Below are 16,347 nucleotides of genomic sequence, written 5' to 3'. Positions count from 1 at the left end.
CCCAAGTCCTCAACTCGCCACCCCACCCCCAACCGGAAGTCCTCAACCCCTGCTGCCCCCTCAAAGAAAACAAGTATCAACTTCCCCCTCACAACTCTGTCCCATCTTTTCTTTCTCCTCCCTCCCCTCCAAACCCCAACTCTAAGTCATCCATTCCTCCCAATCGTAAAAGCGAAAGGGCATTCTTGCATCGGTCCTTACATATGGAGTCGCCACAATCGCCGCGTTTGAAGTTGTATGTCTTGGAACCTCCTTAACATTACTCATAAATAAACGGATATCTCAGTATTCTGGTGTATTTTGTGTCACTGATAATCTCTCTAATTATAGCATTTTTTCACATTTGGAAAAAAAATAAATCAATAAAATGAAAACTTGCTTTCGATTCCGACCAACCCGCTTTTCTTTGCCTGAAACTTGCCTCGTATGTTTATTTACTTCACATAATATGTGAATTACATGCCCATGTACATGTGAAATATAGTTTGTAAATCCTGTATTTGAGCATTATTCAGCCTTCAAAACTCGGGCAAAAAACAAAATTACGTCCGTCCAACAACCTTCCATCTTTTTCACCGGTGTTTTGCAAAAGTACGAAAGTTTTCTTCGATGTATACCATTCAGCCATTTTGTCCTACCTGTTCTGGTCCATGATGCCTCCAGTTGAGACCCTCTTGACCAGAATTCTGGTAAAATGTACATTATTAATCCGAACCAGTCAATGATGTCATTATACTTCATGACATTTGACGTATCACCAATATGTCAGTGCAGCTTAGTTCAAAGTGGATAGGTGCTGAAGTTATTCTTCCATCCTTTTCACTTTAATTCTTCATGGAGATTCAGTGGAACTTCTGAGGAAGATGGAACATGGTAAAGTCCCCAATATGTCAAGAGTAACTGACAAACAGATGCAACAATGGCAATAATGGCTTTATCCAGTTGTTGTTGTACGATCACGAGTCGAAAGGCATGGCTTCTGGACAGTGCGCAACGGTAAAATTATCTTCGTAATGAATTATGTTCTTGTTGTTAATGACACGGCTCAGTTTTATGTTCAAATCAGGTTGGACATTTGAGTCACCTTTGCTGGCTAGCATGTGATGTAACACCAATGAGGATAACTTCACACCATATCGCAAGCTTTCCCAACCTTGCATGGGTTGAGCATGGGATGGAATGTAACAGGACAGTCGTGTAACCTGAAAAGAACAACAGGTTGGACAAAATGACGAGGCAGTGTGATTGCAGCATGTGAGTTTTCAGTCAGGTTATTGACTTGCCCATTCACCCTCTTCTGTCGAATTACAATGTTGTTTTCTTGTTTGCAGAAGAATGTTGGTGGTGGTAGTCCAATCAGCACTGAGCTACCCCTTGAAGCAGGAGATATGGGGCAGAGGCCAGCTGATTCTGACGCACAATTTGAGTGGCCCTCACCTTCTTGCCATTTGCCTGGAGCTACCTGTCTTGAGGGTCCACCTTCAGGTTTCAGTGCCTTCCAGCATGATGGCCTCAAACCTAAGGGTAACTTTAGCTCTTTATTGCGTTTTGTTTTTTAAATTGGAGAACTGTCAAGCTTTGGAGAAAAGCTTTATAATTGAAAAGAAACATGATTTCAGAAACCATGTGCTGGTGTTCTGAGGTTGTTGTAGTCTTTACCGCATGTTTTATGGGTAGCTATTGGTCCAGCTGTGTCATTATGAGAACCTTTTTTGAGTCCATTTCTCATCATCAGATGAGTTTATTTGTCCTGGGTGTGTAGGTCACGTCCAAGTGTGCAACATACATCTTCTCTTTCTTCATGAAAGTGTTTTTACGCTGCGCATAGTGGTGTGCACCTGTAATCCGGCTACTCGGAGGCTGGGTTGGGGTACGCTTGAGGAAGGGAGCCATGCATTTTGCTGCGCTAATAAACGGTACAAAGCAGCCCGGCCAGTAAGGCAGCCTCCAACCCTGAGTGTCAGGTCAGGCCAGATCACATCTGTGACTTGTTCCGGGTATCATGTAAAACCCGTACTAACCTGTTCATGGTCAAGTGTCGGCGACTGAACTGGCTCCCCCACCAGGTCTCCCTGGTGTGAAGGGTGTGTGGACATGGACACCCAGCAGGATTAAATGCAAAACATATTAAAGGGTGTAGGAACTCCTTGTCAGCCAATGACCATCCATATCTGGTGCGAACTGTGTCTGTGGACATCCTGCTGCAGTTGGTTACCTTCCCGAGAATATTGGTGGCAGGATTTGCACTCCAGCCACCACAAAACACACTGTAGTGTGTGTCGGAGTGGTGCTGAGGTGTCGTCCACCAGACGGTGGTCTCCTCGGGTCTCCCTTTGGGTGGGTGCCTGGAATGTCCTATCCCGAAGAGATGGAGATGGGCCAAGCTGCCTGGGGACTGGCCAGATGGAGTCCCCTGGAGTACCGGTAGAAAGTGGACACAGCAATGCGCTGTGGAGCATGCTCCCAATGTACGTGCACGTACTTTCTTCATCGTCTTAAAAAAGGTTTTTTCACTCTTGTACATTTTGTGTTCTCTTTATCAGAGAATAATCAGCTCTCAGATTGTATTTGGTTTTCAAAAAACAAATTGGCTAACATGGGATGGGCAGTTAACCCGACTGAAAAATAGTAATCACTGCCCAAAATCCCGTTCACAGAATTGAAACTAATAGTTGCACATGCTTGAAAAAGCATGAAGAATGATTGGATTACAACGAAGTAGTGAGATGACTGGAAAATTAATAAATAAAAAATTATTGTTGCAGTTCTGCTTGGTTTGATTTTGACTATTGATTTTATTAATTTGTTGTTAGCTGTTCGCAAGTATGCTCAAATACCGTTTGCATATGTGTTATATAAATACATACTGTGGCGTCTGTCCGTGTGTTCGTCTGTCTCCTGTTTACCGTGACCGTTTCCCATGCTGCGTTGGAAAAGTTGCTGATTGGTTATTTTTCATCTTCATTTCACTTCTCATGATGCTTTGTCGTCAGTCACTTTATTGTCACTTCCAGTAATCTTTAAAATCAACTTGAACACCTGGATTATTATTATTATACTAATACGCTAAGCCATATTTTGTGGACGTATCTCCTCCGAAACTGCCGGACGGATTGTCGGCACTTTTGGCGTGCGGTGGTCTGTGGTCTAATGTACAGCATAGGTGATGTGAGATCGCGCCACACGGACAGGTTTGGGAATTTTGGGCGATTTTCTAATTTTTACATTCATTTGCATGGCGATGTGTGACGTCACCGCTGAGAGGCGTAATGACATCATGACGTCATCGGTCATTCGCTGACGTCATTACGTCTGTTGTCGACAGACCATCACCGCTGAGAGGCGTAATGCCACTCCTAGAAAACAGCGTCTGCAATGTAAAACCCTCTTCTGCACGTGCTCACTACCTCAGAAGGTGCATTTGACAAAAATGTAACAAGAAACGTTGTATATAAAGAAATTCTATAAATCACATTGTGAACATTGGATAGATTGACGTCCTAACGAACCCTCACTTTCGAAACTTTGCGTGGCGCGAAGGTTTGGCTAGTAATATATTTTATACAGATCTTCATGGAGTAACACACAATTTAAAATAGATATATTTTGCCCTCTTTTTCGACAAATTGAAGTCTCCCCACCTGATGTTGCACCACTATTTCGTGGTGGGCGGTATAAGTATCCCAGGGCTTTGGCTCCGAGTGAAACCAACAGTGGAACACAATTAACCTTTTTAAAATCCATGAAATAATTTAAATTGAGACATTGACTTCAACTTTTCCAGTCCCTGGGGATGGATACTTTTTGCATGCACCATATATATGTCTTTGTCGGAAGAAAAATTTAGTAAATGAATGGTCGGGGAGTTGGAAACAAGGGGGGAAAGGAGGATGGAGGAAGAGGGTGGAAGACAATCCAAACCTTTGTTTCACATTTATTATGTAGACAAAGTTGTATTTAAGTGTTTGTTTTTTTGCTGCAATGGGTGGGCTGTCAAACTGAGCTTCATGATGTGCTTGCTGCGTGTACTTCCAATTATGTCGAACAATTAACATGAACAGAATTTACAGCCATACAGAATTAATCCATCGATGCTTTTGAATGGAGAGAATGAAGGCCTTGTTTGAGTTTTGTTTAAATATATTGTTTTATTTTCCTACCTTTCTTTTTCCACCCATTCATCCTCACTGTGCTCCAGTCCATCTCTTACCATGTGCTTCTTGGTTAGGCCATCGCTGGAAAACCAGCATTTGTCGTGGCCGTGCCATTCACAGTGGGTAACTGTATAATCTTCCTTGGCTTGCTAATAAATGCTGAGCATCGTGCATGTTGCCCTGCAGCTTTTAGTTATCGTATCCACGGTATAGGCCAGACTGTTGTTTTTATTTAGTACTTTATTACATTTATAGGGAAGTTATTTCCGATGCCACCGAAGGTGGACAGAGGTTATGCTTTCACCCCTGTCTGTCTATCCGTCTCTCTGTCTGTCTGTCTCTCTCTGTGAGCAGGATATCGCAAAAAGATATGGACAGATTCAGACGATTTGCTGGACAGGTTTGGTGTGTGACAAAGGCAAGCTGATTAGATTTTGGTTCAGGTCAGCTGATCCAGCCTATCAATGGGATACAAAATGTAAACTGTTCAGCCTGGTGGAGGTTTGTGCTCCACTGAGTGTCATTCTAGTTTAATTCATGGAATAATGCTGATGGTGAAAAAATAGTTATTGGGATAGTACAATAAACGGAGATATAGCGCAAGGATGTTTCAGCAAGAGTTGCGTTGGTCATGGAACTTAGCGACTCTGCCTCTGAAAAATCTCAGGTGATTAGTTTAATTATCGATCTCAACAAGAGCAAATTTTCATTAATCTAAGCAGTGTTCTTGGTGGATATTTCCTGGCAACCGGCATGTGACGGCCCTTGTCGCTGTGCCTCGAGGAGGTGAAGCCAATGCTGAAGTTGCAAATATTTTGAGGGAAGATTTATTTTGTGCTAAAAACGGAAAATACCTTTCTTTGTCCTTTTTACTTTGTGTTACGCATGGTTCTTCAGGCATGAATTTGACATCATTACCTATTTTTATATTCCTGGTTGTTTTTTTTGTTTTTTTTGCAAGCTTTCAGCCTCCAACTCTTCTTGTGTTTTTTCATGTGACACTTGTAAATAACTTTGTGAAAAGTGGCCTTTTGTAACCAGATGTTCCAACGCAACTTACCTTTTGTGGTGCAAGGTCACAGCTTTAGCAGCGAGGCATCCACTGGAACCGGGGGAAGTGAGATGGAATCTCCAATGCCAGGTGGTCATGGTACTGAAGAAGAGCACGAGGTGGTCAGCCTCACGACCATGCACATAGATTCGGAAACCAGTAGCCTGAGTCAGCAGCACGCTTCTGCAGAGACTACCACGATGACTGGTGTGGACTTCAAAAGTCGTAGCTCCTTTGTGACATGGGAACGATGCAAATTAAAGTGAAGTAGTACATCAACACTAATAGACATCCTACCACCGTCTCTTGTTGCAGAATCGGAAGAAGGCGCATCGCGATCCCATTCACGATCAAGCACGAGGACGCACACGCCGTCACCGACCTGCTTCGATGGTCCCAATAGCAAAGTGCTGGAGTTGAATTCAGATGACCATCTGCGCCATTCAGTTCTCAACACACCTGATGACCTTGGTGTGTTGTCTTTATACATTTTCATTCTCATTTGTCTTCAATGTTGAACTTTTAGTTTAACATGAACACCAAGAGCTTTATTAGGCAATGGACATTTTGGCACAGTACTGTCGGACCCCCGCTATTCATGGACCACGTGTATTCGCAGTTTATAAAATGAGACCTGTCTCGACATTCGCGCCCCTGTGCTTCGAGAATTCGCAGTTTTTCGCATTTCCACGGTTTTTCATGGGTGTGGTCACAGTTTTTTGTGGGTGTGGTCACGCTTTTTCATGTTGGTGGTCACGCTTTTTCATGTGGGTGGTCACGCTTTTTCGTGTGCGTGGTCACGCTTTTTCGTGTGCGTGGTCACGCTTTTTCGTGGACGTGGGCACGGTTTTTCGTGGACGTGGGCACGGTTTTTCGTGTGCGTGGTCACGCTTTTTCGTGTGCGTGGTCACGCTTTTTCGTGTGCGTGGTCACGCTTTTTCGTGTGCGTGGTCACGCTTTTTCGTGTGCGTGGTCACGCTTTTTCGTGTGCGTGGTCACGCTTTTTCGTGTGCGTGGTCATGCTTTTTCGTGGACGTGGGCACGGTTTTCCGTGGGCGTGGGCACGGTTTTTCGTGGACGTGGGCACGCTTTTTCGCGTGCGTGGTCACGCTTTTTCGCGTGCGTGGTCACGCTTTTTCGCGTGCGTGGTCACGCTTTTTCGCGTGCGTGGTCACGCTTTTTCGCGTGCGTGGTCACGCTTTTTCGCGTGCGTGGTCACGCTTTTTCGCGTGCGTGGTCACGCTTTTTCGCGTGCGTGGTCACGCTTTTTCGCGTGCGTGGTCACGCTTTTTCGCGTGCGTGGTCACGCTTTTTCGCGTGCGTGGTCACGGTTTTCCGCGGGCGTGGGCACGGTTTTCCGTGGGTACGGTTTTCCGTGGGGGTGGGCACGGTTTTTCCTGGGCGTGGGCACTGTTTTTCCTGGGCGTGGGCACGCTTTTTCGTGTGCGTGGTCACGCTTTTTCGTGGACGTGGGCACGGTTTTCCGTGGGCGTGGGCACGGTTTTTCGTGGACGTGGGCACGCTTTTTCGCGTGCGTGGTCACGCTTTTTCGCGTGCGTGGTCACGCTTTTTCGCGTGCGTGGTCACGCTTTTTCGCGTGCGTGGTCACGGTTTTCCGTGGGCGTGGGCACGGTTTTCCGTGGGCACGGTTTTCCGTGGGGGTGGGCACGGTTTTTCCTGGGCGTGGGCACTGTTTTTCCTGGGCGTGGGCACGGTTTTTCCTGGGCGTGGGCACGGTTTTTCCTGGGCGTGGGCATGGTTTTTCCGTGGGCGTGGTCACGGTTTTCCGTGGGGGTGGGCACGGTTTTCCGTGGGCGTGGTCACGGTTTTCCGTGGGGGTGGGCACGGTTTTTCCTGAGCGTGGTCACGCTTTTTCGTGGGCGTGGTCACGCTTTTTCGTGGGCGTGGTCACGCTTTTTCGTGGGCGTGGTCACGCTTTTTCGTGGGCGTGGTCACGCTTTTTCGTGGGCGTGGTCACGCTTTTTCGTGTGCGTGGTCACGCTTTTTCGTGTGCGTGGTCACGCTTTTTCGTGGGCGTGGTCAGGCTTTTTCGTGGGCGTGGTCAGGCTTTTTCGTGGGCGTGGTCAGGCTTTTTCGTGGGCGTGGTCAGGCTTTTTCGTGGGCGTGGTCAGGCTTTTTCGTGGGCGTGGTCAGGCTTTTTCGTGGGCGTGGTCAGGCTTTTTCGTGGGCGTGGGCACGGTTTTCCGTGGGCGTGGGCACGGTTTTCCGTGGGCGTGGCACGGTTTTCCGTGGGCGTGGGCACCGTTTTCCGTGGGCGTGGTCACGTTTTTTTTTTTTTCATGTTTTTTTTCACATTTTCGTGTGGGTTTTTTTTGCGTGTGTATTCATGTTTTTTCACAGGATTTTTGATTTTTCCCTCATGAAGCACGAACCTCCGGGAACCTATCCCCCCTTTTTCATTGAAACAATGGCTTGCTATTCATGGATTCACTATTCACAGCATTTTTCAGGAACGTATCCCCCACGAATAGCGGGGTCTGACATTATATGGGATATGTGGGATACGAGGCACACATCAAATGGTGTATTTGTTTTTAATTCCAGTTGGTGTTTTTCAACATTGTAAAATGTAATTTTTACATCATCCCATGTTACAACTCCTCACCAATTTTCATATCCTTTGCTCCAACATTTTTTTCCATAAATATTCATGGTGTATTCGTTTGTGTTCACCGAATATCGTTTTTTTTGTTTTTTTTTCTTCTCATCATCCACTCCTATGCCTGCTTGTTACCGATGCAGAGATGACGGATATAGTCACCGAGGACAGCAGCATTATGTCAGGAGGGAGCCTGAGTGGTTGGCATGCCGACGTAGCCACAGTTCTTTGGCGCCGAATCCTAGGAATACTGGGCGATTTGAACAGCATCAAAAACCCTGAGTTCCACGCTCAGGCTTTGGACTACCTTTGTGAGCTGTGGCAGAACCTTGCTAAGGTAGGTGATTCTGTAGTCAGGACCTGCTTTAGATGATAATATTGAGACTTTCTGCAAAAACTTCATGACAAGTGTCACCATCAAAATAGATTCCTCCTTCCCCCACCCCCACCCCTCCAACCTCCCCACAAAAGTGGTCAGTTGTCGAGATTTGGCTGAGACAGGAAGATTGTGTGAGGAGGGGTATTGCACAAAAGGTGTGGCAGCAGCAGCTTGGTACCATTATGCCTCACCCCCCCATACAAAGGGAAGTTGGAAAGAAGAAGAATCACTTACCATTGAAATTTCCCTCCACATGGCATGATGATAATGCTGCGTTCTATCAGAGGGAAGAACACCTTCAGTGTTTTAGAATGGCTGCTCCGTATGGCATTCACACCGCTTCGGGTGAAGCTTTTCCTTGATGTCAGTCTCACCACCTTTAATGTAGAACATCTAGATTGTTAAAAGCATTCACCAGTGCATTGGCAGGCATATTGGCACTCCAACATGCTCGTGTGTAGTTCTCTGATATCGCAAAATTGGCATTTTTTCTCGTAAGCCATCTTGCCAAATATGTCAGCTCTTCCGCATTGCGAGAATTATCACGAACCATAGCATGTTCTTATCTGGACTGAGGATACATCGTCAAAAATAAATAAATAATATTCCATCAATGCGGGCCTGGAAGCAAAATCCATTGTGCTAATGTCATTCAATTAGTCAAAAGACAATTTCTGATTTGGGAACTACCCTGAGACCAGTATTTTGACAATTAAAACATGGTTATGAGAATAATAAAACTGTATTTCTAAAATTTGCGAAAACCCATCGCAAGTGACTTTACAATCACAAAAGTAAAAGGTGGTGTTGAAAAATGATTGCATGAAAAATGGTTCTTTTTTTTGTTGCACACAGATGAGAGACAATCTTGGCATCACTACAGACAACTACAGCTCTCCTCCTACACCCACACTCATTCCTCCGCTCCGTATGTTCACACCATGGTTGTTTAAGGTAAGTAGTAAGCAGATGATTGTGTGAACGTGTTTTGTATGAAAATAATTTGATGTAAAATGCCATTGTCCCTCGAGTTGTCCCGATGTATACCGGAAACAAAAGCGATGACCAGTGCACGGCCTAAGTGTGCCCGAAGGGAGCAGCAAAGAATTGAGCGTATTTTGAGCAAGGTTGAGCAATTTTGAGCATATTATCCTGTCAAATAAAACATTGGTTGGCAAAAAATCTTGACTATAATATGCTAGGAAAAACTCTTACTCATACAAGTATCGCTTCCAGTTCCTGCATGTGCATGTGGAAAATCTATGTAGAATATACTGATATAGTGAATTGGAAATCTTGTGTTCAAATATTGTGCTATGTATTGTGGCGTATTTTGTGTCCAGCACCCGAGTCCCCGAACAATAAAACCATCATCACACTTGAACCCATTGAGATCCCATTTTCATTTCTGCTGAGGTGTTGGAGTATATGAAGGGGTATTCTCACACCGAAAAATTGGGACCATCGGTTTGGATGGGGAGCGGGGGCCCAAGGTCAAAAGGCACTTCAAACTATAACTTTTTGAATTACTGTTTCGGAGTGATTTTACTTGACGCGATTCGAAAGATCTCGCTTTTACGAGCATTTTGATACCAACATCAGCCAAATCGGACCATTACAACCTGTGATATGGCCTCTGGAAGATTGTGGGGGCAGCTGGGGACACCCAAATTTGGGGGCCCCCTAAAATGGGCCCCAATGGGCCCACAGGTCTAAAAGTTGGTATTTTGAGTTTTTTCACCCAAGTGAATAAATGACCAACATATGGGGAGAAAATGAGGTATTAGTGTCGGGAGAGTGTGTACGCTTGACATGTAATGCTCCTGGAACAAAGGTAAAGTTAGACAGGGCAATTAAGTGATTAGATTTTGGGCCAGATGTGATAATGGTCAATGGTCAAAGGTCAAGGTCAAACTCTGACATTTTACTGTTTACGCCCTAACTCAAATATTGGACAGAATTTTATCAAACTTGGTACAAAGGTAAAGTTAGACAGGGCAATTAATTGATTAGATTTTGGGCCAGATATGATAAAGGTCAAGGGACAAATATGTCAATACTCAAGTGTTTGTGCGGGAGAGCGGAGGCATACCCGTCGACTGTGCGCAGTCGAATTGCTCTAGTTTGTTGTTGCAGTTACATTTGCGTTCCACATTTGTTCGCGAATGCATATTGGACTGAGATTCAGTTCTTCATTTGGCCCACAAGTTGGATCATTACTGAGGCGTCGTTATGCCATTGATGCAGTGCCCCTGCGTATTCGGCCAGGAATTTGTAATTTGTTCAGGGTGCGGGCGATAACTCGCCTCCTTTTTTTCAAAACACGTGGATCATTCTCGTGCGCGATTAATGCTATCAGACGGTTCGCCTGGTTTTAAGTTCTACCCGAGGGATGACGTGCACGTTTGATGCATCACCCTGCGTGCGAAACACTAGGATAATGGTTTATAGGTGGGTTGAGATTCAAATTCAGGTAACACAGTCGGAGGCAAGTGTGCATACCTCGAGGCTTTCCTGCCAGCCATATTCCACAGTAAATATTGTTTCGAATTCGCGCCCGCCGGCGTGCGATCGGCCACGTGACTCGAATCGCGGCATGTCGCCCACCGGACGGACAATTCTGTCATGACCCTCTTGGACTAACGCCGGGAGTGAGTCACGGGTGGGCCTTTCGGCCTCACCACGATCGTGCCAATCGGCCACCTGCATGGGATAGGGTTGTTCGCCAAACTCGACCTACCTAAGTACCCACGCGGATGGTAAACCGGGCGATCGCACCTCGCCGCAGGTCGACTCCGGACACGGGCCGCTTAAGCGGTTCGTTCCGTACTATCGGGATAACCGAGCGGTGTTATCGTCGGCCTCGACGGTTCCAATTACTTATCGGGCGTATTAAGCCCACTACGAACCCTTTACATGAAGCAAGATGGAGATTCAACAAAGGGAAGGACGCAGCGAAACGGGGAACAAGTTCACACAAGCACTTTATTCAAACAGACACAGAGCACACAAATACAGCCAAACAGAATCCGAAATGCACATATATCAATTTAAAACAACAACAATGCAGAGCTACGACCGAATACGCGAACACACGGCAACACTTAAAACAATACTACTTGACGGACGGCACCACCCACAGACATTTACACAAAAAGCAAAGGAAAAGGAAAAAGAAGTCGTGACTTCCCTTTTCGTGGCCGGTGAGCCCCTCTCCCACGACCGTCAGCGTGGTCGCGCCTGGCCCCGACCTCTCTCACGGCCGGCGAACCCTCTCCGGCACTCCTCGTCCGGACGCGCAGGTCCACCTCACAACCGGCACTGCCGCGTCTCCCGTCCGTGCCTTCGTGACAGGCCGCTCGCCAAGCCGCGGGCGCAGGACTCTTCCCCCGACAAGACAAGCAGACAGGAAGCCTCGAAGAACCAACTCAACCCGAACCAACTCGACCAACAACTCGACCAACTCTTGACCAACAACCCGACCAACTCTCGACCATCCACTCCCAAGGTCCGTCCTGTCTGTCCTGTCCGCCTTTTGTAGCGCGGGGCTCCGCCCTTCGCTCCACCCCGTTTTCGGCCCCGCCTCCCTTCGAGCTTCTTGGAGAAGCCTCTCGAAGGGGGGCGTGACCTCTTGCTCTCCCTCCACCCCGTGCCGTGCGGGGGCCGGGGGAGTCAGTCTTGGTTCAGAGCCAGGGAATTATTCCCCCAAAAAGAGGCCCCCACCTTTTCTCACCTTTGACCCCCGGCTCGGATCGCACTTCCCCCACACAGAGCGTGGAGAATTTCGACGGGAGAAACAGGCGGGAAAACCCCCGAGCATCGTTGTTGGTTTTTGTTTGTTCCCGGAGATCGTAACCGCACGGGGCCTACTGAATGGCGAGTGGCGAAGATGTGGTAGCGTAGATGGTGGAGGTGGCGTGGTTGTAGTGTGGTTGGCGCTGTGGTGGGGATGGCGTGGTTGTTGAGATGCTGTTTGTTTGAAATAAAAGATAGAAAAAGAAAAACGACTGACTCAAAGCTTCGCAGCCCGGATGGATCACATAAATTCCCTCTATACAACGGGATTGGGCTAACTACACATGTACTTACAGAGATATCTTACCTGAGGGCCCTTTATGGTGTAATGTGAATTTCCACAACCGTAACAATATGTTTGGTTAAACAGTGTTTAATACTCATTGAGGAACTTGAATGATGTCTCCTATCTACTGTGCATCAGACAATGGCAAGCTAACCGTTGAAAATGTATTCAGTTGTGAAGATGCTTGAAACTACAAAACTTTAATGTAGACATAAACAGAGACATTTTGAAGGACATTATATCATAAAAAGAAAATCACAAAGCTTTTCGTTGTGCTCTCTTCAGGTGAAATTCGCACAAGGTGAGTGAGTAATGAAGAACAGTCTAATGGACGCCGATCAACAAAGTCAATTCTGATTGGACGTTCTCTACTGATGCATCATCATCATCTCCCAACGGTCTTGGTGGGAGGAGTCTGTTCAGTGTTGAGCTCTCCAATTGGAGGTTGCAGAGTCTGAGGCAGAGCCACTAAGGCTGTTGTGGAATCCTCTTCATCACCATCCGTGATCGTGTGACGAGTTGGTGTTCCTCTTCTTCTTTGCACAAATAAGCAAAGCGAGTGGACAAACTCTTTTTGCCGACATAACATAGGGTCCATGGAATTGATAAATGTCGCTTCCAGTATTCAGAGATGTGTTGTTCTTCGTCCTCTCCTCAATATCTTGAATGCATCCACATTACATTATAATCTGGTGCTCAACATTATAATGTGGATCCATATTGCAAGTCTCGATGTAATTGGCCCAGCACTGCAGGAGTAACACGCACACACACACACACACACACACACACACACACACACACACACACACACACACACACACACACACACACACACACACACACACACACACACACACACACACACCAGTCCATGAATTATAATTCGGATAAGCATGTTTCGATCTTTCAAACATTCAATCCATTCACAGGAACACGGGGGGGGGGGGGGAGGGGGTTGCACACTAAATGCAGGAAATCGGCCGCTCGAATGTGGGAAAGCGAGCAACAAGTTGGCGGTATGCTGACCAGTGGAATGCAGGGATACATTCATGTTCCGATGATGCATCTGGATTTTTTTGGTGGCACCATACTGTACTGTATTATACTATATTTGTACACATTGCCCCCCCCCAACTGCCACTGGGGTCTGTTGATTGCCAGAGAAAGATTCGTACATATACGTTTTTTGGCATTATTATTATTATTATTATTATTATTATTATTATTATTATTATTGTATGTATTTATAGCATCAGTTTATTCATTTTTTTATTTTAAAAGCAAATTTAATAATGTTTTTTGTAATTATAAAAAAGAAAAGTTTAATTTGTGTTCGGGAACCAATGAATCACTGATTACATGTATTTAAAGGGGGTTTATTGTTCCGGTTTACGAATATCCAGCTTATGAAATCATTTTCAAGATTACGTTGTATTCAGAAACCTGGGACTGCCTGTATGAGAATCTAAATGTTTGTGAAGCCCCTTTTTGGATAAAACCAATTCAGCCACTGGTGGCAGCTACGAAATTCATAAATCTCTTTAAAAGGAAATAACACATCGAGTTGTTAGCTCCGCCAACGAAGGTGGACACGGGTTATGTTTTCACCCCTGTCTGGTTGTCTGTCTGTCTGTCTGTTTGTCTGTCTGTCTGTCTGTCTGTCAGCAGGATACCTCAAAAAGTTGTGAACAGGTTGGTTGTGTGCCGAGGACTAGCCCTAACCCTAACAGCTCGGATCTGAGAATTTTTTTTTTTTGTAATTCCTCACCATTGATGCCAAAAGTCAGATGCAGTGCAGCACAATATCTCAAAAACCATAGAGCATAAAAACATATCCAGTCGAGCATGATTTCTCCAAAAGTAATGGGAAAAAGAATAGAAACTTGGTGGACAGGTTGGTGTGTGATAACGGTGAATTGATTCGATTTTGGTGAAGATCTGGGTCTGATAATTATTTAATTTTATTTTAAGTGAATTTTCACCATTGAGAGATGGTGCCAAAAACGATACACCGTACACCACGTTATTTCAAATCGTGATGGACAGTTTATTACAAAACTTGGTGGATCAGTTGCGTAGGTGACAAAAACAAGCCGATTATATTTTGGTTATGCTCCAGATGCAGATCCGGTCTATCGGTGGGATACAAAACGTAAACTGTTCATCCTGGTGGAAGTGTGCGCACCATTGTGGCACACATGAAACTTGTACACCTTAGATGGATTATTTGATGTGAAATGCACCGTTTTATCTGATTTTTTATTCCATATCAGAGGGTTGGCGCCTCGTGGAGTTTCCATCCTCATGAAATCTCACCTTATGCCGTCACTGTGAATTATAGAAAAGGTGGTGGCAAAGCAATTTAAGTCACAGGAAACTATAATTCAAATACAAGATGTTTATTCAGTAAAATACAAGACACTTCTGTGCACAGAAGGAAAGCCTCAACCTGCTACATAGTTGCAAGCTGAAGACTTAAAACTATATAGAATATTAAGTATATACTGTATATACAGTTTCACCAATATATCGGATGGAACTTTGTGGACTTCAAATTTGCTGCATAGAAGGATTTTGGTGTGTTTTGGAGTTTTGGTTACAGCCTCGGGAAGGGGTGTGGGGAGGGGGAGATAGGAGAGAGTCATGTTTTGCCCTGCTGACTATGATGGTCACCGGATAGATAGAGTTTTACAAGGTTGTTTTCGACTAAATCAAAGATATGTGTGTATTCTGCTCTTTACTGAGCTTCCTCAGCATATACATTTATTAAATTATTTCTTAAAAGCACTAAACCAAGTAAATTTTGCATTTTTACATTATTATAAATTGCATTTTTGCATTCAATTAATAATTTGGTTTCCACAGTGGTCAAACCCCTCCATTACTTGAGAAGCCACTTTTGTTGTGTAAAGTTGGTTCGTGTCATCAATTCGAATGAAGAAAACCTTTTTCCATGCAATCTGAAAATATTACCCAATTTTTCAGTTTTGCTTGTGAGAGGAGTTTTCATTAATTTACGATCTCTGACAATTTTCATGGCTCGTGAAGTCTTCAAGCATCTACAATAAAAACAAACAAAAAAATTAATTATCCTTAATGCTAAAATACTTTTACACGTCACGAGTCATGAGTCCACAGAAGTTTCTTAAACTTTCGTATCTTCACATGTCCTTATCCCAAGAAGTCCATTGAGCGAAGTGATTGACTGTGTATTGAGCCAGTGGAATAATCCTTGTTTTGAAACTCTTTTTTTGTTGTTGATATAGGCTACGACATTGCCTGACAATTGGAAGCAGGGAAAGCTCCACGCATACAAACTCATTTGCCTTATAATGACGAGGAGACAAGACATGCTGCCGAACATTGACTTCCTGGTTCACTTCTACAACATCATGCACTACAGCTTGCTCAGCTCCGATCAGGTGATTGATTCATTCGCTTTGATGGATTGTTATGCCCACTTCACTTTGTCAATGTACCCTATGAGCAATTTGCGCACCAAAATAATTTGGGTTTTTTTTGGAAAACTTATGAATCATTATGACTTTTTCTGTCGACAGTGTCTGCGCTCATGGAGGAGTTAGAACACAGAAGAGTTCAGGCCATGATATAGCGAAATAACAACGTAATTTGAGGGGTTGGGGAAAAAACATCAACATTTGGGTTGAGGGACAAAATGGAGGGAGACTTGGAGAAATAAGGGATGCGGGGAAGCATGAGAGCAAGGGGAGGACACCGGGGGTGAACAACATGGATACAGCCACAAACTCCCAATCGTAGAAGTGGATAAACCCGGAAAGAAGTGGGCTTAGGGAGCATTAATAATAATATTACCATTCCTTTCGCACCGTAAAGGCGCATAGGGCTGCCAAAGCAGTTTCAATGACACAAAACATCAGAGGACGCAAGACCAGAAAGGAGGTGGTAGAAGACAGAGAGACCACCAAACTGACTGTTATGGTGAAGTGATTGGCCCATAGACTCGGTTTCATCGCAGGAAATTCCAATGATTTTGAAAGCCTTGGTTTTCACTGTGTCAAGCTGAGGAGGGTGTGAGGC

At 45.0% G+C, this 16,347-nt stretch overlaps 1 protein-coding gene across 6 annotated transcripts in view; it reads left to right on the top strand.

Moving 5' to 3' along the window:
* RALGAPA1 (Ral GTPase activating protein catalytic subunit alpha 1) overlaps window positions 1-16,347 on the top strand; it is a 207,957-nt gene that overhangs the window by 128,839 nt on the left and 62,771 nt on the right. For 5 of the 6 annotated variants that reach the window (XR_015061424.1, XM_085893990.1, XM_085893992.1 and 2 more), the window contains 7 exons: window positions 1,332-1,524; window positions 4,199-4,273; window positions 5,230-5,412; window positions 5,521-5,676; window positions 7,969-8,162; window positions 9,060-9,158; window positions 15,555-15,710. Coding sequence is in view for 5 of the 6 variants with exons in the window: in XM_085893990.1 (XP_085750116.1) it covers window positions 1,332-1,524; window positions 4,199-4,273; window positions 5,230-5,412; window positions 5,521-5,676; window positions 7,969-8,162; window positions 9,060-9,158; window positions 15,555-15,710 (1,056 nt within the window). In the remaining variant the exon portion in view is untranslated. The remainder of the gene's footprint in view (window positions 1-1,331; window positions 1,525-4,198; window positions 4,274-5,229; window positions 5,413-5,520; window positions 5,677-7,968; window positions 8,163-9,059; window positions 9,159-15,554; window positions 15,711-16,347) is intronic. The other variant, XM_085893988.1, reaches the window with a different exon arrangement.

Source organism: Eptatretus burgeri, chromosome 9 (assembly GCF_056783735.1).
Source record: "Eptatretus burgeri isolate ZD-2024b chromosome 9, Ebu_testis_v1, whole genome shotgun sequence".
Lineage (NCBI taxonomy): Eukaryota > Metazoa > Chordata > Myxini > Myxiniformes > Myxinidae > Eptatretus > Eptatretus burgeri.
Note: the sequence above shows the minus strand (reverse complement) of the source record. Positions and strands in the feature narration are given on the sequence as shown.